Source organism: Xenopus laevis, chromosome 1L (assembly GCF_017654675.1).
Source record: "Xenopus laevis strain J_2021 chromosome 1L, Xenopus_laevis_v10.1, whole genome shotgun sequence".
Taxonomy (NCBI): Eukaryota; Metazoa; Chordata; class Amphibia; order Anura; family Pipidae; genus Xenopus; species Xenopus laevis.
This window is the reverse complement of record NC_054371.1, coordinates 42,676,954-42,699,930: the sequence shown is the minus strand read 5'-3', so window position 1 is coordinate 42,699,930 and position 22,977 is coordinate 42,676,954. Positions and strand designations below refer to the sequence as shown.

At 40.9% G+C, this 22,977-nt stretch overlaps 1 protein-coding gene across 1 annotated transcript; it reads left to right on the top strand.

The window, feature by feature from the left end:
- Positions 1–936: 936 nt before the first annotated feature.
- On the top strand, positions 937–19,425 carry ppat.L (phosphoribosyl pyrophosphate amidotransferase L homeolog; the record flags this gene model as incomplete). The annotated part of the gene is given in 11 exon segments (NM_001090022.1): positions 937–1,109; positions 4,164–4,230; positions 5,950–6,156; positions 12,475–12,587; positions 13,224–13,366; positions 15,011–15,083; positions 16,343–16,494; positions 17,296–17,423; positions 17,538–17,759; positions 18,701–18,821; positions 18,932–19,425. Coding segments are annotated over 11 exon segments (1,527 nt in total). The 5' UTR covers positions 937–981.
- Positions 19,426–22,977: the final 3,552 nt, after the last annotated feature.

Below are 22,977 nucleotides of genomic sequence, written 5' to 3'. Positions count from 1 at the left end.
CCGCAGTCCCTCGTTTGTACTGGAAAGTCCCTCTTTTCTCTGCACTGGACAGCCAGAAAAAGAAACAAAGTTTCTCACTTAATTGGCTTTTAGCAGAGAGCCCAGAACACCTAACAGGTGCAAATAAGATACTTTGTAACAATTTTGAGACACAAAAACACAGTTTATATAAGGAGAAATATTTTCAAACTTTCATAACCTGCCAAATTTTGTAAAATGAACATGGTAATTAGGGAGTGTGGCCACAGAAAGGGGTGTGGTCAAAAAATTGCTGCGCTACATGCGTACAAATATTTTTTGTCTCTCTTTTTACTTCCAAAATGTTGGGAGGTATGTTTCTGTTGTCTGTCTGTGTGTGTAGTATTACAAAATTCAGTGTATATATCGCTGTGGTGATCAATCTGGAGACCTTGGTGCAAAGCTCAGTTCCAGTGATGCATGCAATGGATAAAAGCAGATGGCACACCCTCTGGTAATGCTGCTAAATATTTGCGATTTATGGAGATCTCCACGTTACGTTTCGGAGGTACAACCTCCTTTCTCAAGTGCTCTCCACTTAAAAAAGGAGTTTGTACCTCCGAAACGATACATGTCAAATATTTAGCAGGATTACCAGAGGGTGTGCCATGTGCGTGTGTGTGTGTACATCCGGATACCCGAACATGTGCTTCCAGCTTGTAATTCCATCTCTGAACACTGGGCGGCGCCTCGGTGTAGAAGTGACGAGCCATATTAAACTGATACCCACACAGAGGATTTCGTTTATGGGTACCTCGCAGCCCTTGCTCCGTCACCTCCTTTCCATAACATTACCGCCTTCTTTGTGTTCCGTAACCCGGTTCCTTCCCCCCACTCCCCTCTCCCTCCAGCCCAGGGAGGAGCCTGACACTTTACCATTTAAATCTCTCCGCAGCCCCCCCCTCCTCCTCAGGAAGTGGTAGATCTCTGGGCCCCACGTGTTAGTCCCTGTGGCCGCTTGTGATGGAGTTTGAGGAGCTGGGGATACGCGAGGAGTGCGGGGTGTTCGGCTGTATAGCGGCGGGGAGATGGCCGACCCAGTTAGACGTGCCTCATGTCATCACCCTGGGGCTGGTTGGACTGCAGCACAGGTAAGTCATATAACACTCAATGAATGGGCAGCTGGCATGTGCAAGAGCTGCTGGACTGCAGGAGGATGCTGGGATATGTAGTCCGGTGGTAGCCAGCATGAATGCAGATGGACATAAGAGCAGGAGGCAGTAGAATTGTTGGTGGATTATAAATGTACATGTGCTGCCTGATGTACCTACAAATTGTTTGTCCATGATCTGAGCTTCTCCAAATGTGGTCCCGGCCTGGCAGACATCAGCTGCAGGTTTGGAGCCGTATTGTATACGATCCCTGATGTACCTAATTAGTGATGTACCTAATTATTGAGGTAAGGGGCTGCCAGGCACTGGGCAGGTGCAGTTACTCTTGCCATTGTGGCATCTGCTGCAGAAGTTTTATTCTAGTTCTTACCATATGAGGAGAAGGGGGACCATGATTTATTGGCACATGATGCCTGGCAGATACTGTTTGTAGCTCTGACTCCTTTGCTAATGTATACAAACAGTGGCTTAACTACATATTACTGCACCCCACAGCAAATTATTTTTCAGGCGCCCCAAAATATTTAGAGGTTGACGTTCTTTATTGAAATTGTATATGAATTAGGGCCTCATGGGGTCCCTATACCTCCTGGGCCCCCTGCAGCTGCAGGGTCTGATTCCTCTGTAGTTACACCCCTGTATACAAAGTAGTAAAAGTTGTGCGTGTGCTTAAACCACCTTGTAAGAACTTGTCAAGTGTGTGCAGAGCAGTCTGGAACCCTTGCCAGAGCTTACATAGACATACAGGATAAGTACTGATGCATCACCTCTTGGTTGCAAAGCAGTCCTGGTTGTCTGACCTCATAAATTAATTGTTTCACTTTTGCAGCCAATAGGTGCTGCAGCTGTATTTTTTTCAGTTTGATAATGTATAGGGATGGCTCTGTGTTCCTTTGACAAGGGATCCCTACTAGTTCCGGGAATGGCTGGCAAGAATGTTGGTAAGTGGAGCTGAGCAGAAGTTGCCACAGGTTGAATATCCATTACTGAGTACTGGCCTGAAATGCCCCCACACTGTATGTCTTCAACCAGCCCCCGCTCTGTCCTACTCAAGTTGCAAGTGGAACAATAACCCGTGTTCCTTATTGGTCACATGTGGCCTTAAAACCCCTAATTCAGTTGTTACCCAGCCTGACTAGCCACTTACTATCTACTTCTTCCTCCTCCTGGCTAGTGTGTGTAATATTGTGTGCATTTTTATTTTCCATTACTAACCATACACCTAGAGAGGGTACTGATATTTTATCCAAATATGTCTCTACTGAACCGCACAGGTTGGGAAGCTTTCTCTACATGCTGTCTCAGCTGATTTCATTGGAAGCATAAGCACTAGGAGAGCTATGGCATTTGCAGCAGCCAACTCATTGTAACTTCTTGGCACATTTATTTGCAAGTAAAGTCGTTAGTACTGAAAGGGTTAAAATCTTTACATCCGTAGATTCATCTTGACCGTGTCCAGTTAATTACAGTGTGGCACCATAAATCATCTGGCTATGTTTAGGAACAAGAGCTGACACATAAGGTGGCCTTGAGGTTAGGGAATGTGCCTGGGCAAGCAGTTCTGTGTCATTGGGCCCTTCCCTGGGCAAATACTTTGCAGTGGTGGCCTTAGTGGACATTGTAGGTCTTAATCTTGTAATGGCCAAATACAACCCTCTTGTGCCAGGCTGTGACCCAACTGCCTTTTTACAACTGCCAAGACCAAAATATTTTAATACAGTGAGTCCTCAAGTTCCATACACCCGACTTCAGGCCTGGACTGGGAGTCAAAATAGGCCCTGCCATTCCAAGTACACAGAGGCCCAAAGAGCCCCCTACCAGCCCACTATATGGTAACTTTCTATGGAACCATAGAGCAGCCCCTCTGGTATTTGCCAGAACCCACAGATTGCCAGTCCGGGCCTGCCCGACTTACATACAACTCACACTTGCATACAGAGGCTATTACAGTAATGTACTGTGGTTTGCTTGGCCTTTATTAGCATTTAGCTTCAATAAACCACCTGCCCCAATCCCCTCTGGTGTGTGTTGTCTACTGCAGAGCACAGAAAGGTACAAATAAATATTCACAGAAAAGTAAAAATAAATACTATGTTAAGACAAACGGCTGTCTAAGTTGCAGTTAATAAGTAAATATATATGTTTCAACTTAAAGGGGAACTATCACAAAAATGGAAATTTAACAAAAGCTTCCTCATACAAAAGTAAGAAACTTTCTAAAGACAATCAATTAAAAATTCTGCATTGTTTCTGAAATAATCAAGTTTATAATCACTATTCCTCTCTCAGCATCTGTTTTTCTTCATTCTGTCTTCATGCAGCAGTTGGGTGTCCGATGTATGATCCAATATATCTTATAGGGAGAGGCTTCCTTTCCTAGCAGATTGCGCACTAACAAAATAACTGCCTTTTGCACAAATTCTGCAAGTAGAAAGAGCTAGTGAGCTCTAATACATATAGTAGCCAAAATGAGCCCCCCTATAATATATATTCATCTGACACCCAACTCCTGAATGAAGACCGAATGAAGAGTAACAGATGCTGAGAGAGGAATAGTGAAGATAAACTTGATTCTATTGTTAGCGAGCAAACTATCATTGTAGTTACTGTGTCCCTAGAGCTAAAGCAGCCCTGTTACCCTTTGGGGGGTGGTAGTTTGTATTCCATTGTGTAACTTATTCTTGCTTACTGCACACTGGCTCTCTGCATAGGTGTCGCTGATTGCAGTGTAGATTGCTACACTCTGCTGTGCCAACATCACTTGTTTCACCACATTGTGCTGAACATTGCACCCGCTACTCAGTCTAGGCCTCTGCCATGTCTGATTTAGTCTGGCCTGAAGCCACTGCTACACAAATTCAGGATCAGGCAATGGGGGAAGCATTGTATAAACAACAGAATAATATAATGTCAATGAGAGGCGTTGGACCTCTATCCCAAAGGCTGATCTAGTGGAATTCTTTATGGACAATGTTGGGTATCTGTGAATAATGCGTCTGGTAGTGGGATTTAATCTGGTATTTTCTGTTACAGGGGACAAGAGAGTGCTGGCATTGTAACAAGTGATGGGAGCTCGGTGCCGACTTATAGAATGCACAAGGTACAGATATTATGTTTGCTCCTTTTGGTATCTGTGTGGTTAGTTTTCCATTCCTGTTCTAAGACTTCCCTAAGAAATCCTATGTATGTGGCTACAGTGCTGCGAAAGTTACATCTGATAACCTCATGTGCCCAAGGTCTTCAAAATGTCTCTCCTGCTTCAAGGGGCTCTCCACCCAAAAACCGTTATTGCATATGTGCTTACTTAAGTTCCCATTATGGGGCATCATAACCTGTGTCACACATGCCCAGCAATGTTTTCAGAATGTTGTCTGGATAAATAAAATGACTTATGTCTGCCCCCTGCAGACAGGACCACAGAGTGCTTTGCCCCATGGATCTTGTGGCAGAGGTATCATTCTTGGGGTGGGAGAGGGGTCTCAGAATTGAATTTACCTTAACAGGTAAAATGTAACTAGTGCAAAGTTTGTGTTTATTGTTAAAATCCACAGAAACCAGGCAACCATGATGCACACTGTTGCTATGATTTTCTGCCCCTGCAGCAAACTTTGCACCTATTGCATGACCCTGATAGTGTGTGTTGTGTGTCAATAGAAATAGGGGTTAGGGAATTTGTTTATCTCCAACATTGGGACAATACTGTGTCCTTTCTATGTCAGGAGTAGGGGGAGCAGCACTGATCAACAAGGGTTGCAGTCACTGTTGACTGTAGGAAATCTATTGCACTTCATGCGGAAAAGAAAAAATGTCCAGAACGGGGAATCCAGTAGCAACAGCTGGCTTGCCTCCGTCTAAATCAAGTTCTCTATAAATACAGGGAATGACCTACCCCCTTATTGTAACATATAAAGATATTAGAAATCACAAAGTAGTTCCGTGAGCATATGAAAGTCATGATTTAGTGTGTCAAGTGAAATAAATGGTGTCTAAGCACCAATTATAATTAATGTCATTGCTTATTACTATTTATAAAGATTGAGTTCATAGGAGGTTCATGAATATATAGAGTCCCTGGCCTGGAGCAAAGGTGCAAGTGTGAAATAACTGGACTGATCTCACATAATGCAGTTTTGTCATGGACTGGTTGTTGAGTAAATGTGACATTATAAATGGGGTGATACAAAGACTGAGCACTATATTAGGCTCTCTAAACTGCACCAGCTCGGGCAAAATATGTACACTAAAACAAATGCTTAGTGGTTTGAAGACATGGGAAAACAGTCAAGGGCTCTTCCAATAAACTGCACCAAATAGTCTTGATTGTGTAGTTTTGAGGAATTGTGTAGCAACCAATGAAATTGTACGGTCTAATAATCTCCCTTTCTGGTGCCCATCCTTATAAAAGGCCTTTATGGAGAGGAAATGTAAACCCTTGTAAACAAAGTAAAATAAAATTGCTCAGTTTATCACATAATTCATTTTGTGAGAAAAGAAACAGCTTGCAATGTTGGTCTGCTTAGATCTGACCAGATAAATATCAGATGACTCTATTCTGCTCACCGAGTCTCCAACTTAATTTCTAAGCAGAGCAACAATGCTTTTCTCACAAAATCAATTTTCAGCCGATTGGAGCTAATCGACCAATATGAACAGCAGAAGGCATTGTTGTTTGTAAATGTCAAAAGTGCTCAGAAGATTTTACATTTGTTTTGTGGCTTTTATTTCCTTTAATGATACATGGCTTTCAGTTTTTGATCTAAGCTGTGAATTGTGCAAACTGGTGTTGTGCAAGAGCATCATTTCTTAATTTTGATTTTAGGGCATGGGCCTGGTGAACCATGTGTTCAGCGAAGACAGTCTGAAGAAACTGCACGTGAGTAATCTTGGCATTGGCCACACCAGATATTCCACCAGTGGGAATTCTGCCTTAGAAAACTGCCAGCCCTTTGTGGTCGAGACGTTACATGGAAAGATTGCTGTGGCGCATAATGGGGAGCTTGTCAATGCTGCTCAGCTCAAGCGAAAGGTAAATACCACCATCTACTGCAACCCTTAAAAATGATAAGGGTTATATTTTGTATAGCTTTTCAACATGTTCCACAGCTCTTTTATATAGATTCTACATCATACACATCAGTCACTGTTCCAATGAAGTTTACAATCCAAGATCCAAACTCCAGAAACATCCATGCTGTATGTTTCTGGAGTTTGAAAGGAAACTGAAATACCCAGAGGGAACCATATGCAGGAACAGAGAGCATTGCATTTATGTAATAAATTACTTGTCACAGCAAATCAGTACATTTAATGGTCACCTGTTGAAAAAGCAACCTTCTTACTGGATGCTATGTGTTATTGCACCTGGGCAAACGGCTGACCTTTTATTACATATAGAAGATAGATTCTTTGCAAATAATGCCCTGGTCAGGACCACAGTGCAGCGAGGCAGCAATACTAGGCAGTAGTGATGTGCGGGTCGAGTTTTTTCCAACCCGCACCCACCCGATATCGGACGTCCCACCCGAGCCCGACTTCCGGGTTCTTTTCATAGACCCGTGCCGATCCGCCCCACCGATGACATCACAAAAGGGGTGGGGCGAGGAGGCGTGTGGCTATAAATCCGGAAGTCAGAAGCCGGCAGTGAGCCGCCGGCCAGTTAATACTCAAAATGAAAAACATACCCTGTGTGTCAGTGGAGGCTAATATTTATTGTGCAGATTTGAAGCAACACAGGTAAGTGGTTCATTTCAGTTATTGGATTCAGCCAATAAAATGGTGCTCAGTGGACCTGAATCCAGACCCTCTTGTTTTGATATCTTAAAGCACTAAAGGCGGTACAAAATACAATTTAAGATGATGCAAATATTTTTATTGATTCTGTGGATTCAAATCCTCTGGGTTTGATATATCCCTATTTGTGTTTTTTTTTTGTTTATTTCCTATTAAAGCCTCTCCTTAGATATCTTGAGCTGTTATTCATACAATTGTCTGGTTGTTGGGGTTTGTGCCTTTTAGTAGCAAGGTAAAATGCTGAACTGGAATAACTCCGACTGCCATACTAAACTGTCATTTTTAGGTTAAATTTCACTTTAAGGATTTTTTTATTTTCCTCTCTGAAAGGGTTCCAATGTTCAGTTTGATCTACAGACCTTGAAACTCCAGCAAACAGTGTTCTAGGCTATAACCTTCATGAGTTAATCACAGTGTGATGTTTGATAAAAGCCAGTGAGAATATAAATATTTTGTAATTAAATAAATTGTGCTTTGGATTAATCGGCAGTGACCGCACATTCTGAGCAAAATCACAGGCTTTGGTGCTCATCACAGCCAAGTCTGAATCAGCGAGTGATTCTTTCCCAGCAGAAATGTTGTTTGAAGGGGAGAATAAAAAAAGTAACCTTTGTCATTTTGTATTGTATCAACTCTGCTTGTTGTCTATGGAGACTTTATGGCCTCTAAGGGTATGTTGCAACTATTTACCAAACAACAATAAAAGCATTCCTATACTTTACCATTTATAACCGCCGTTTCTTACTTTGTCAGAAGTTTCTGTGATGTATGTTCTGTGATTGTAATTATATTCTAATTTAGCTTTTACATCTCTGCTACAAGCTTGGAACCCTTTTTCCTCTGAAATAGCAACTGCAGAGGGGGATTCTTTTATGTTGGGGTGCAAAATTCTCTGTATAAACAGTTCATATATTTTCTTTCCTGCCCAAATGCTTGTGGGCTTTTTAAAGGGATGGCTCCCCTTTCAGTTAACTTTTAGTATGTTCGAGAGTGGCTAATTCTAACCAACATTTCAATGGCCTTCACTTTTTTTCTTTTTTTATATAGTTTTTAAATTTATTTGCTGCCGTCTAACTCATTTCACATGGGGGGGGGTCACTGACCCCTCCTAAAATACAAATGCTCTTTAATGTATTGTTATTGCTACTTTCTATTACTCCTCTTTCTATTCAGGCCCTCTCCTATTCATATTCTAGGCTCTTCAATTCATTTACATTTAAATCGAGGCATTGCTAGAGTCCAGATTGCCCTAGAAACCAGATTGCTGAAATTGGGAGAGCTGCTGAACAAAAAACAGAAAAATCATAAAAAATGAAGACCAAAAGTACATAGCCTCAGAGTATCGCTCTCTACATCATACTAAAAGTTAATTTATGGGTGAACAACCCCTTTAATTCAAGCAAATGTAGCAGATTCGAGACCTAGGCAGAACATGTGTGAAATCGGACTGTAGGTGGTGGTACATATGCAGAAGCATAAGAGCTGAGAACTACAGTTCAGTTGTAACATTGTAATAAAGGAGTGAACCTTTATCAATAATAATACTTGTATTAATTAAAATAAATATATTAATACAAATATACAGGATCAATGGTTAAACCTTTTGATATATTGCTTGTGAGCAATAAGTAAAGGTTGAATTTAAAAACGTTTACTTAACTTCATATGATGGTAATTACAAGAATAGCAAGTTGTGCATCAAATCAGCACAAATCGGGGAGCCCAACAACCTGGTTCATCACCCTCAGGTTCCCGATAATCAAACGATGATCCAAATCCTTGCACCCACTCATGGGTCCGAGGCGAAGCTCCCATTCAAAAGTAAAAGGTGTCCTTTATACTAATCGGCTACAGAGATCTTTAACCCCAAATGCTGACCTAAGCAACATTGTTAGCTTATTGTCCTGAAAGATCAGCAAGACTCAGTTTGTTACTTAATCTGAGTCTTGTCTGGCTGCTGTCTGTTTATTTATGCTTAAAGATATCTGCTGGGTAACCATACCTGTGTTTACTATGGCATGTTTACCCAGCAATATATGAGGAAAAAAGAACACCATACTTCTTATCTTTACAATAGCTCTCTTAAATGTGCTGAATTTACTTCACTGACTAAAGCTAAACAAGTCTCGGATCAGAAATATATGTTGTAAATCATTAAATTAGAAAATACCCACTACACTACAAACATTTACTATAAACATATATACTTTATAACGGTCTTACTTAATGGGAAATTTTTTGTAATAATCCGGGTACCCTTTTCTATTCTCTAGTCTCTCTTCATCTGCTGTGTCTGTCGGGAGTTGGTTATTTGATTGAATACATTATCTAGGCAAGGGGATTGCACACCAGTCTGAGCAAACATTTAATTAGAATCTGACTCCAATTCCCTACATGTAGAGAGACATATTGCGGAGAAATGGATAGTGAACCTTAACAATCATTTCAGATTCGGTACAGAACTGATATTTACAATGTTCGTAGTCCTAATGATATAAAGTTAATTTTTTGCTCTAGTTCACCTTTAAGGGTTCCATAAGGAGGAGAATGGTGGCCTGGCATAAGGAATTGAACATGAAAATTAGATGGTAAATATCTAGACCACTAGAATGTATAGCTACCTTCATCCAATGATTTTCCACATTTTTTTAACACAAACCCCTATTCTGCAGGTTGGTGTGCAACACAGTATTTCATTGAGGTAGTCAGGTCTGTAATAAAGGCAAAGTAGCATAAGAGTTTGGTACATTGTTTCAGTGCCAGCATACGTCCCTGATACAGACTGACGGGACGTATGCAAGATTATGAGTCATGTAGGGGGAGGACTTGATTACTGACATAGATTAAACCTTTCTGTAGTGTCTGTACTGTTATGAAATGTAAGAATATATTAAAAATAATTGGGTCATTTCCTGTAATGAGTTTGGGGCTGCACGGAGAGCTCTACCTAACATTTCTATAATGCTGTTTTTAGTAGGGTTCACTTAACCATCACTTAGTCTCAGGACATGAATATTTTAAGTTCTTTTAACATTAACACTTTTGTTCTTTTGAATACAGTAGAGCTAATGCTGTAGATTGAGATAGAGGCAAGAAACCACATCTCTGTAAAGTAAAATGGAAACTGCCTGTCACTGCTGCTATAGGGCAGTTCCCCACCTTGAGCAAGTGGAAACCACCAATCCCAGCAGTGACAGGCAGTTTTCCTTTATACTCTATGGAGAGAGGGATTTATACACAAGCGGTAATATATTGAAGGAGAAGATGCAACGTCTGTCCTTGGCTTGGATCTGAATGGGAAAAGTGCAGTGTTTCTGAGGTAATCACGCGAGCATTTGTATTTTAGCTGTAATCATTTTTGGAAACATTTGAGTTAGGTCTAGGAAAAATCCGTATTGTGATTACAGAGCCTCCTTGATATGTTTCTAATACATTCTTTTTTAAAGAGAACTCTTAGAGATATTGCCATTGGTGCTGTGATTTTTTTATTATTATTATTATTATTATTATAATCTGCCGTTGCCTGAGAAATGTCATAGATCAGTGGTTTGGGGATGACATTTCTTTTCATCGTGCTGCCCCAAACCCAACTCGGACCTGACCTATATATATTTAAACAGTGGATATATCTGTATCTGCTATTGACAGAGAAGGATAAGCAGGCTCTGTTTTCAATAGCGGTTACATAGAACTCTTGGGAAAGTTGCTTAGAATTTAAATTTGTTTGAAGGAGACCCATAGTGTGATCTGCTGTATCCCTGTCTCTTGTGCTTCCACTTCTATAATGGAAATATTAAGAGATTAATATAAAAGGATATTCCTATTACAAGTATATGAGATCCGTTATCCAGAAGCCAGTTAATCAGAAAACTTCGAATTACAGGAAGGCTGACTCCATTTTATCCTAATAAAACATTTTTTTTTAATGATTTACTTTTTTCTTTGTAGTCCTAAAACAGTAGATTGTACTTTATCCCAACTAAGATATAATTAATCCTTATTGAAAGCAAAACCAGCCAATTGGATTTATTTAATGTTTACATGATTTTCTAATAGACTTAAGGTCTGAAGATCCAAATTATGGAAAGTTTCCTTATCCGGAAAACCGTTCCCATACCTGTGTAGGACTTCTTCTCTTCCTAATATGGTCTCCACTTTTACAGTTCTTCCCACCAGCAAGTGTAAAGCTGGCCATAGACACAATGATTTTCGGACAGTGCGTGGTGTTGTGACACTTTCCATGGCAATCGGCCATTTAGTTAATCGGACAGGTTAAGAATTTTGATATCGTCTACTGGTAATATCTCTGCTTGTATTGCCTATCTGACAATATCAGTGGGTGATTGTCGGAGAGAGGGATTTATACACAAGCGGTAATATATTTGTCGGACATATCTTTTGTACACGAGGAAACTTCGCGCGACTTTGGAAAACGAATCACCGCGTGTGCTTGGCACCGCCGATTTTTCATTTTAGCCAGCGCAAGAGTGAGGGAAGGCGTTCGGGGAGATTGGCCACCCAAAGACGAGGCAATTAGTCGCCAGGCAACTAAATCTCCCTGAAAAGCCCAGTGTGACCTTTACCCTAAATGCATAATTGTAACAGAGTCTGCACCTGAATTACTTGGCTGCCAGACTCAAACACCAGAGACACCAACATTCAACTTTAAACTTAGATTTTTGAAAAAATAATGGAAAGTAATTGAAATAAGTCTATTTCTGGGGAACAATCTGAAAACTGAAAAAAGTGTTTGGCAGGTGAACATCCCCTTTAATGGCCCGAGCATTGTGTGATTTGTTCTCTTTACTACTTTTTGTACATCTGAATGGTTAGTGGTAGGTCGGGAGATTGCAACGTCTGATCATTTCTCAGACATAAGGATTTATCTGCACGTCTATGGGCAGCTATAGTGACTGGGATGAGGCATCTATTTTTTTTCTTAAGAATCCCTACACCACCTCCTCAAGGGGGCAAGAGCGAGCGTGCTAAGGGTTTGCTGGAGGTGTGGCTAAGAAATGAATAGGCAAACATCGGGGGACCATCAATATAACCGTGAATATGTGCATAGCCTTTAGGGCAAAGACACGCTGCTATTTCGGGAGATTAGTCGCCCAGCGACAAATCGATTCTTCTTCAGGCAACTAGTCTCCCCGAACTGCCTTCCTGGCAGCTACACTGAAAATCACCTCCGGGATGGCACTCGGCACGCTTCGTTTTCTGAAGTTGCCTCACGGGGAAACTATGGGCGACTTCGGAAAGCCGAAGCAATCAGAGTGCCATCCCGCCAGTGATTTAGATTCTGATTGGCAGGAAGGCTTTTCGGGGAGATGGGTGACTAATCTCCCTAAATAGCAGCGTGTGTGTCTGCCCCTAGAGCACGTAAAATTGTGAAGCAAGTCCATTCCTTTGTTCTGGCCGGTGTGTGGTGGGTGGGCTCAGTAATGTACAGTATATACAAAGCACATAAGCTTTCAGACACATGGTAGGATACCTGTTGCTGTAGCAGCGCTTCTGTTTTAAGATCTCTAAACATAATCATGTGCTTCTCTTACAGGTCATGCGGCACGGCGTGGGCCTCTCCACCAGTTCAGACAGTGAGCTCATCACACAGCTTCTGGCCTTCACTCCTCCAATGGAAGAAGATCACACTGCCAACTGGATAGCACGGTACTGCTTACATTTTTATTCTCTACAAACCAAGATCATACCCAGTAGTGTTGTATGTATATAAACAAAACTCTATAACACAGTTGTTTGTATATAAGCATCTTTACTTGTGCATTATTCTAGTATTATCATTTTATATGTAAAGGATATCTAAACCTTAAAAATAAATGTAAATGTACTCTGGGCGCTTTTCTAAGTGCTTCTTTCTTTCTCTTTCGTTCTTTCTCTTTTTCGTGCTTTTTCTTTCTTTCTTTCTTCCTTTCTTTTTCTCTTTCTTTTTTCTTTCCTTCCTTCTGAGCTGTATAACTTGGCACTGCCCATACGTTGATTTAGTGCATGGACCTATTGCTCTGAGAGGTTACACTTAGAGGCCCGATTCTATTCACCTTCTACTTTAATTTTCACCACTACCTGGTTGCTATCATAAATTGGACTCTAGCAACCAGATGGCTATTGTAATTCCAAACACTGGCACTAAATAATTAAAAAAAAAAAAAATTAATTGAAGAAAAAAATTAAACACCAAATGCAGATTTTAATGGTAAATCATCTCTTTACTGACTGTAACAAGTAATAACAATTTGTAAATATTTCAAGTGACCATAATACTTAAAACTACGGACCTTCTGGTTTCAGCATAAGAAACTTAATGAACGAGACCCCAACATCTTACTCCCTGCTTGTCATGCATAACGACGTTGTATACGCCATACGGGATCCTTATGGGAACCGGCCTCTCTGCATCGGGCGTCTCATCCCTGTCAATAATGAAGGCAAAGGTAAGTGTGCCATGAGGCAGATTTATCAAAGGTCCTCTGCTTGATCTCAAATACAAATTTATGCTTTTTTTTTTTTTTTTTTTTTTTAACAAAAGCATTTTGTTCATATTTTACTTCCATTTCTGTATCCCTGTCTCTTGTGCTTCCGAGGCAGAGCTATTTTATCTATAGAGTGCACAAATTCTCTAGGGGTAAGAAGGCATTAGAGGCAGACAGGGAAGTGGTATTATACTTGTGGTTATTAAGATGCTTTTCATTATTGGGCAAAGTATTCCAAAATTCCACCCAGTAACATTCCCTTATAGACTTGGACGGAACCTGTGACATTGGGCAGCAAACTAAGCAAAAACAAAGTGGAAGAAGGGGTAGAGTGTATATATAGATCTTTATACTGCTCTATTCCTACCCACTGCTTTCTTTTTCCCTCTATACTTGCCATTCCCTTGAATAATGTTCTTTCACAGCATCTTGTTTTCATTGAAACAATCCATGTTGTCTATTTTTGTTATTTTAGTTTCTCCCCCATCCAATTCCCATAATATAATCTAATCACATAAACATGACCAGCAGTTCTGTTCTCTCCAGCAATGACCAGGTTCCATTTAGGGCTGTGTGCCAGTTACTAATCTCCGTTCTGGGGCTTTGTTTGTTTAATAATGGAGTGTTATGGCTGGGCATAGCCTTTTGGCACGGCCAACCCCACTGTGTCTGGGTGATTTCATTTTGTTTTTCCAAACTTGTATCCCATTAAAGGACCAGTAAGAAGTAAAAAATAAAGGGCTGATAATGAGTGGCTTTGAAAAATGATTTTGTTCAGCTAACTGATGTGAAGCTATTAAAGCTGGATTAAAATAGCAGAGACAGCCTAAAGTGACCGGGCCCTATTGTAGGGCTTGTGGAGATATTTTCAGAGATGATCCTGTGAAATGTCATGTCATGGAGTTTCACCAAGGATGCTGCACTCAAGCTTGCCCATGGGGCTTGCAGCTTCCCAATTAAGTGCAGAGACACGCTCAGCTTCGGGGAGATTTAGTCGTCCGGCGATAAATCGCCTCTTCTTCAGAGCGACTAATCTCCCCGAACTGCCTTCCGCCGGCTAGAATCTAAATCACCGGAGGGATGGCACTCGGAGCGCTTTGTTTTCCAAAGTCACCCTCATGAGGCAACTTCGGAAAACGAAGTGCACCGGTTGCCATCCCAACGGCGATTCTAGCCGGCGGGAGGCAATTCGGGGAGATTAGTCGCCCGAAGAAAAGGAGATTTGTCACTGGACTACTCTCCCTGAATCTGAGCATGTGTCTCTGCCCTAAGGCTGATGTACCTCTGGGCTGGTAGTGATTCATGGATAAAATGGGAAGCTTCTGCATAGGTTCTCTCTAGCATCTACCTGATCTGAGAGCCCGGTTGAGACTTTTGGGGTTAGATTCTGTACTTACTACTGCACATTAATTGATTTGCATGGTGGCTCATTTTCTTTTGTCTGGATAAACTGTGGGACCTTTACAATGTAGATGAGCTTATCTCATTATGCTCACAAGAGGGGCTATTACTACCCGAGTTTTACTAGAATTATCCTTCCTTTATAAAGTGCTGACATATTTGGTTTAACATGCATTGAGAATCCTTGTTTGTCTTTTGTTTTAGGAAAGCGCTTGGCAGAGACTGAGGGCTGGGTGGTGTCCTCCGAATCCTGCAGCTTTTTATCTATTGGTGCTGAGTAAGTGATTTATTTAGATTTCTGACCAAGACAAGTACTGGCCAAAATAGAATATCCCTGTGCCTTGTGTTGCTTACAACCATATAAATAATTACAGTATGGAATTCCACAATACCCATACTATGTAGATGGGGTAAGCACCCAATTTACTTGCAATATCTGTCTTATTGTGTCTGAGGAATTAGCGTTGTGCTCCTGTTGCAGGATGAATTACTTGTGTAATCTGCAGTGCTAGTCCGTTTTTGCACTTGATTGTGTTTATATGGAGAATAGAATTGTCCCTTCCAATGTACAGGAAAAACTTCAGGCCTCTGATCTGTGTGCAAATTTATAACCAATGCATATGCAGAGATGGAGCAGTCGTAACTCTTGACTACAGCTATTTTAAAAAGCTAGGAGTGAGCTGAGGTTGCCAACTGATTGTTTCAATAAAAGCAGCACATCCTCTTTTAGCCCCTAATGGAGTTCTCTTGCATTTGGAATCTGTTCTGTTAAATGGACAGTTTCCATCAGCCTACATATGCAAAAATGGATGACCAGGTCATTGGCCTCAATATAGAATTAACCGGATTGGTGCATGCAGTGGCCATGTTACGGTTTTGCAAAAAATCAAATGGCTGGATCTGATGGTGTGCAGCTAACTTTTAAGCACCTTCAGTGGTTAAACCTAATTCTAAGCAGCCCCGTGAAGTCTTTGGGGCCACTCGGCATCAACATCTGGATTTAGACAACAATAATAATAATAATAATGCATAGAAGAGCAAATAGATTTGGCTTAGATCCTCCCAATCTGTCCGCAGGAAAGCAAAAGTGAAGTAATAGAATTGTATAGTGCTGATGTAGAGAGGGAAACGTAGAGCAGTGGAATAGGTAATAAGGGTATGAGATCAGTTATCCAGAAACCTGTTAGCCTTTCCATAATTCTGAATTTTCTGGATGTCTCCCGTAGACTCTATTTTATCCAAATTTTTAAAAATGATTTCCTTTTTCTCTGTAATAATAAAACAGCAGCTTGTACTTGATCCCAACTAAGACATAATTAATCCTTATTGGAAGCAGAACTAGTCTATTAGGTTTATTTAATGTTTATATGATTATCCAAATTACAGAAAGATCCCATTATCTGGAAAACCCCAGGTCCCAAGCATTCTGGATAACTGGTCCCATACCTGTACTGAACATTTTAAATCCTTGAGGCTTGTTTCCACCCAGACATATGCCGGAGCTGTGTTCATAATGGCATGTATATATTTTTGCAGGTATTATCGGGAAGTCCTACCAGGAGAAATAGTAAAGATTTCACGGGATGGAGTTCAGACGCTGGATATTGTGCCGAGAACGAATGGAGACCCATCTGCCTTTTGCATCTTTGAATATGTTTATTTTGCCCGACCTGATTCAATATTTGAAGGTCAGTCAGTATATAACAGAATCTTCACATTATCTCTGCATGAGGCATTGGGATTACTGATGTTCCTTTTTTTTTTTCCTGAGCTGTTTTATACCCATGCTTAGTTTCTCTATGATACTGCAATTTAATCCTATGCATGCCAGATTGTTGTTGATCATGCTGCACCATGGGGCTCATTTATAAACATTGGGCAAAATTACCCCTGGGCAGCAACCCATGGCAACCAATCAAATGTTTGCAAAAAAAAACCCTCATTGGTTATGTGTTACTGGCCATATGCAAATTTTACCAGTGTTTATAAATGATCACAAATATTTAATATGTCGTTTGATCTGGCCACATGGGCAAATTCGGGGAGATTAGATGCCAGGCCACAAATCTCCCCGATCTGCCTTCCTCCTAAAATAAAAATCACCGGGGGCATGCACTAGGAGCACTTCGTTTTCTGAAGTCGCTCGAAGTTTCCTCGTGAAGCAATTACGGGCGACTTCGGAAAACGAAGCCCTCGGAGTGCCTGCCCCCAGGCGATTTTCATTTTAGGTGAAAGGCAGATCTTGGAGATTAGTCGCAGTGAAGAAGGAGATTTGTCACCTGGCGACTAATCTGCCCGTGTGGCCAGACCCTAAATGTGTAAACTTCAAGACAGATGAAAGAGAGCACTATGGTTCTGTTGTGCTGAGGCTGTAGATTTAGTGGTGGGTGGCATTAAAAATGGTAAAACAGGTTTGGTTAACCAGCAGCGGGTGGCAGTTCTTGTTTTAGACACCAATCAGTGAGCCTGTCCCCTTATTGATTCCACAGGGCAGATGGTTTACTCGGTGAGACGGAGATGTGGGCAGCAGCTGGCTATAGAAGCTCCAGTAGAAGCCGATCTGGTCAGCACTGTGCCAGAATCTGCAACCCCCGCAGCGTTAGGCTACGCAGAGAAGGTATCTCACTCTGTTGGTACATGTCGTTTTGGGAAGGCTCTTCATGCCTATGATCTTGCTCCTTTGAAACTTTCCATGCAATGGATAAATGGTCTTTATTGGTTCTCTTTGCAGTGTGGTCTTCAGTATGTGGAAGTATTGTGTAAGAATCGCTACGTAGGGCGAACGTTTATTCAGCCCAACATGAGGTTACGGCAGCTGGGAGTGGCCAAGAAATTCGGAGTCCTTTCGGATAACTTTGTTGGCAAACGAGTGGTTCTGATTGATGATTCTATTGTAAGAGGCAATACTATCTCCCCTATCATAAAGCTGCTCAGGGACTCCGGAGCCAAAGAGGTGAGTCGTCCTTTCATTTTACATGTCGCTTTTGGCAGAAATATTGTTTCATGTTCACCAGCCCCCACCAGGTGCCATCTCCTTATGGTCCAGCCAAAATCCTCCAAGGGGCACAAACATTCAACGTTCAACTCATGGATAACAGATATTCAGTTTAAAGGGGTGGTTCACCTTTTAAGTTATCTTTAATGTTATAGAACAGTCAATTCTAAGCATCTTTTCAATTTGTCTTCATAATTTTTTTTTTTTTTTTTTTTCATTATTTGCCTTCTTCTGACTTTTATCTAAAAAAAACACATGCTCTGCATTGTTATTGCTAATTACTTTTTATTTTTAATCTTCTGTTCAGGCCCTCTCCTATTCAAATCAGTGGATGGTTGCTAGGCTAATTTGGACCCTAGCAACTGGATTGCTGGAAATGCAAACTGGAGAGCTGCTGATTAAAAACACAAATTTAAAACAATTGCAGATCGTCTCAATGTTAATTTAATGGTCAACAACCCCTTAAAAATGAAAACAAATTGCATATAGTCTCAGAATCTCACTCTCTACATCAGTGATCCCTAACCAGTAGCTCATGAGCAACATGCTCCAACCCAGTAGCCTGCAAGCAGGTGTCTAGTTTGGAATTCCTGGCTTGGAGGCAAGTTTTGGTTACATAAAAACAGGTGTACTGCTACATAGAGCCTCTTGTAGGCTGCCATTCTATATAGCCAATCACAGCCTTTATTTGGCACCCCAGGAACTTTTTGCATGCCTGTGTTGCTCCCCAACTTTTTTTTTTTTTTTTTTTTTTTTAATGTGGCTCACGGGTAAAAAAGTTTGTGGACCCCTGCTCTACATCATACTGAAAGTTAATTTAAAGGTCAACAACACCTTTAATTGCTTATAGTGTAAGGCCATAGGTGAGGAAAATAATTTAAAATTTTGTTTTTTTTCAGGTCCACATAAGAGTAGCATCACCACCTATAAAATACCCTTGTTATATGGGAATAAACATTCCTACGAAAGAGGAGCTGATCGCAAACAAACCCGAGTTCAACGACTTGGCTGGTTATATTGGTAAGCAAATGTTCAGTTATCAATATATGGGGCGATGGCTTCAGTATTCTGATTCCTGTGCTGTTTTGCACATTCACATTTGTCTAAACGATCTTATTATATTGCTCAAGGTGCGGACAGTGTTGTTTACCTCTCTGTGGAGGGACTTACGTCGGCAGTGCGGGAGGGTATCAAGGCCTTCAAGGACGAGCAGAATGGAATAAATGGCAAAACAAGGTCATCGTCTCAGGGTCACTGCACGGCCTGTTTGACTGGAGAATATCCAGTGAAGTTGGAGTGGTGAGGCCCATTCTTTTAGCCTCGATAGGTCACAGATTCACTGTTGGACCTTTGATGGACAGCTGCTACCCAAACTGCAACTCGACCTCGTACGAATGTCTTTCGTGTTTTCCTATGCCCCTCTGGACGGCAGCTTTTTCTGATTTGGATGGTTAAGGACGACTTGTTTACAAATGAGACGTGTATATTATGTACTAGCGTTTTTTTTGTTTTTCTCTATCGCGCTTTATTTTGTGCCAGAGCAACTTTGTGTAAATGGTCAATTGTATTTCTTAACTACGTGTAAGTGGCAGATAAGTAAACGGCATTTTTTTTTTTTTTTTAACAAATGGTTGGTACAAGAAATAGTACAGGGTGGTCTGATAACCACAAAAATGAACTTTATCAAGATTGACTTGCTCTATATTAAAGGCAAAGCAAGCCATCTTTCCAGATCAAGGTTTAGATTCTCTTTAGCTGCCTAATGTAGAAGGTAACACATTCTGCATCACAGTACAATAAATGGGTACGGATCACATACAAACACCACGGGTATAAGAAAAAAACAAGTGTTACATTTATTCTAGTTAATCAAAATGAGGGAAACAATTGTTATTTTAAGCAGCAGGTCTGATTACTGAGTCAGATTAACATTCCCTGTTTAAAGGAACAGTTAAAGGGATACTGTCATGGGGGAAAAAAATTTTTTCAAAATGAATCAGTTAATAGTGCTGCTCCAGCAGAATTCTGCACTGAAATCCATTTCTCAAAAGAGCAAACAGATTTTTTTATATTCAATTTTGAAATCTGACATGGGGCTAGACATATTGTCAATTTCCCAGCTGCCCCCAGTCATGTGACTTGTGCTCTGATAAACTTCAATCACTCTTTACTGCAAGTTGTAGTGATATCACCCCCTCCCTTTCCCCCCAGCAGCCAAACAAAAGAACAATGGGAAGGTAACCAGATAGCAGCTCCCTAACACAAGATAACAGCTGCCTGGCAGATCTAAGAACAACACTCAATAGTAAAATCCCATGTCCCACTGAGACACATTCAGTTACATTGAGAAGGTAAAACAGCAGCCTGCCAGAAAGCATTTCTCTCTTAAAGTGCAGGCACAAGTCACATGACCAGGGGCAGCTGGGAAACTGACAAAATGTCTAGCCCCATGTCAGATTTCAAAATTGAATATAAAAAAAATTGTTTGCTCTTTTGAGAAATGGATTTCAGTGCAGAATTCTGCTGGAGCAGCACTATTAACTGATTCATTTTGAAAAAAGTTTTTTTCCTATGACAGTATCCCTTTCAGTATAAAAATAAAAACTGGGTAAATAGATAGGCTGTGCAAAATAAAACATGTTTCTAACATAGTTAGTTAGCCAAAAATGTAATGTATAAAGGCTGGAGTGCCTGGATGTCTAACATAACAGCCAGAACACTACTTCCTGCTTGTCAGCTCTTTAACTCTGAGTTAGTCAGTTACTTGAAGGGGGGGGGTGCGTGAGACATAACAGTTAGTGCAATTGATCCACAGCATTCAGCTCAGATTCAAACACAACATATGATCCATGTGACCCCCTTCAAGTCAAATATTACCCAAAGCCACCCATAAAGAGTAATGTGGTGGACTGATCACTCAGTACAAGTTGAACTGGAATCTAACTGCACACAAATCGACAAGACTAAAAGGGGTAGTTGCTTTTGTTATAAAAGGCAGATTCTAAGTTTTAATTGGTCTTAAATGATTTGCCTTCTTCTGACTCTTCCAAATGAATGTCACTGACCCCAGCAGCCAAAAACGGATGCTCTATGAAGCTACAATTTAATTGTTACTTTTTTTTTTAGGTCCTCCTTAAATATTCCAGTCCCTCATTTAAACTACCTGGTTGCTAAGGTAATAAGGACCCTAGCAACCAAATAAGTGCTGAAATTCTAAACTGGAGAACTGCTTAACAAAAAGCTAAATTAAAAAAAAATATATAGTCTCAGAATATCACTCTACATAACTTAGTTTAAAGGAGAAGGAAAGGTAAAAATAAACTTCAGCTCTAAGTGTTGCCAATGAACAGAACATATCTTTAACAGCAAACATTCCCTCATTAGTTTCTTCCCCAATATAAGGGCTGCAATCTATTTAAAAAGAAAGTTTAAACGTATGTAAAATCATACCCAGTTTGCAGTCCGAAAATCACTCAGAATAGGGCACACGCATGCACAATAGTTATCAGCAGTGCCCTGCACATGCGCACTAGAATCTGTTCTCTGGTAGAGATGATGTTGCGGTCATGTGATGGAGCCGTACGTCATCACTGACCTCTCTGCCCCCGCCTCATTCGTTCTACCTCCAATCAGGATCCTGCTTCTTAGGACACTCAGTGAATCTTTGAAGCTCCTGCGCTCGCTCTGGTTTTAATTTACAGCTTGTCAGCGAGCGAGCGCAGGAGCTGAGGAGCTAAGCTGTAATTCAAAGATAAAAAGCAATCCAGCTAACGGGTATGTCTGACTGAGGTCTGCAGTGATTAATTATAAAAAAAAAATTAAAAGACGCAAACTTTTATTGTTAACTGTAAAGCTCTGGGCGCATGCGCAGGGCGTAAGTGATGCACCATTTTGAAAATGGCGGCGCCAAACTTTACACCACGGCAAAACTTCAAGACACTGGTGCCCAAAACTATTATAAAATGACAGTTTTCATTGCGGCGTTTCAGGAGGGGGCCTGATGATGCTCAAAATGGAGTAGGTTATATTTTTTTAATGGTAATAGATGACATATCTGTGAGCAATACATGCACTGGGTGCTACCCAAGATTTTATACCTGCTATAAACCCACGTGAATATCTCTCCCTCTGCTGAGGGAGAGACCTAACACTGCGTCCAAGGTAATTCCCTTTTTAAGCATTACAACACAAGGAACCACCAATTGCTAGGAATGGCGAGAGCTTTGGACTCCTTCAGTCTAACTCTTATTGAGCAGTATGCAGTCACAATTGTTTTGCAAGACTTTAAAAGAAATTCATTCATTATGCCTATTTAAGTACATTGGGACTGAAGGCTTTATTTCTGCTGCTGTTACTGCTCCATACGGCCATGAGCAGGTCACAGCTTAGCCCACCTGGTGCATAATAAGCAGAGTATCCAGAACACCCTGGAATAGATTTAGCAGAATAAGAAAACTGATCCCCTTTAACAGTCAGCAGATGCAGTGTAAGGGAAGCAAGTATTGTTACGTCCCAGCACTGAAAGCCATTCCTATAGCAAATAATAAAGTGGGGTGATAGACAACACTAGGTGAAGTGGTGAGATTGGGAGTAGAGTCCTGCAGCAGGTTGGGTATCCGTGGGTTGCCACCTGGCCGGTAAAAATGATGGTTGATCCCAATGTTATTAATAGGAAAAAAATATAAAGGAAGGCCAGTATTTTTTTTTCCACAAAAGGTGGCAACCATAGCTGCAATAAAAGAAGGCACCCTGTGGAATTAGGGGAGGATTTTCAGGTGTGGGTCTATCCACGGGTTGGGTTGAGGGTCTCATCTAAATTTCTTATCTTATGTAATAGTCTATTTTACTCCTTTTAAAGTTTTACAAAACTTGTTTCTGTCCCTGCCCACTTTTGATGACGACACTTCCAGTTTGCAGCACCATCACTTCCTGTTTGATTGTGGTCGGCGGGTTGTGGATAAGATAGTTGCGGGGTTGGGTAGCGAATCAAAGTGGGTAAATATGAGGGGGTCAGGGTCTTAGAAATTGGTTCCGCACAGGACTCTAACCAGGAGTTCAGCGATACTCTGGCACCTCTGGATAGTTCTAGCTATCTGTATGACATACTGTGCAGTTACATCAGGCAATAGCCTTTTTACAGGTTGATAAGCAAGGAAAGTAAAAAAGAAACCAGAAA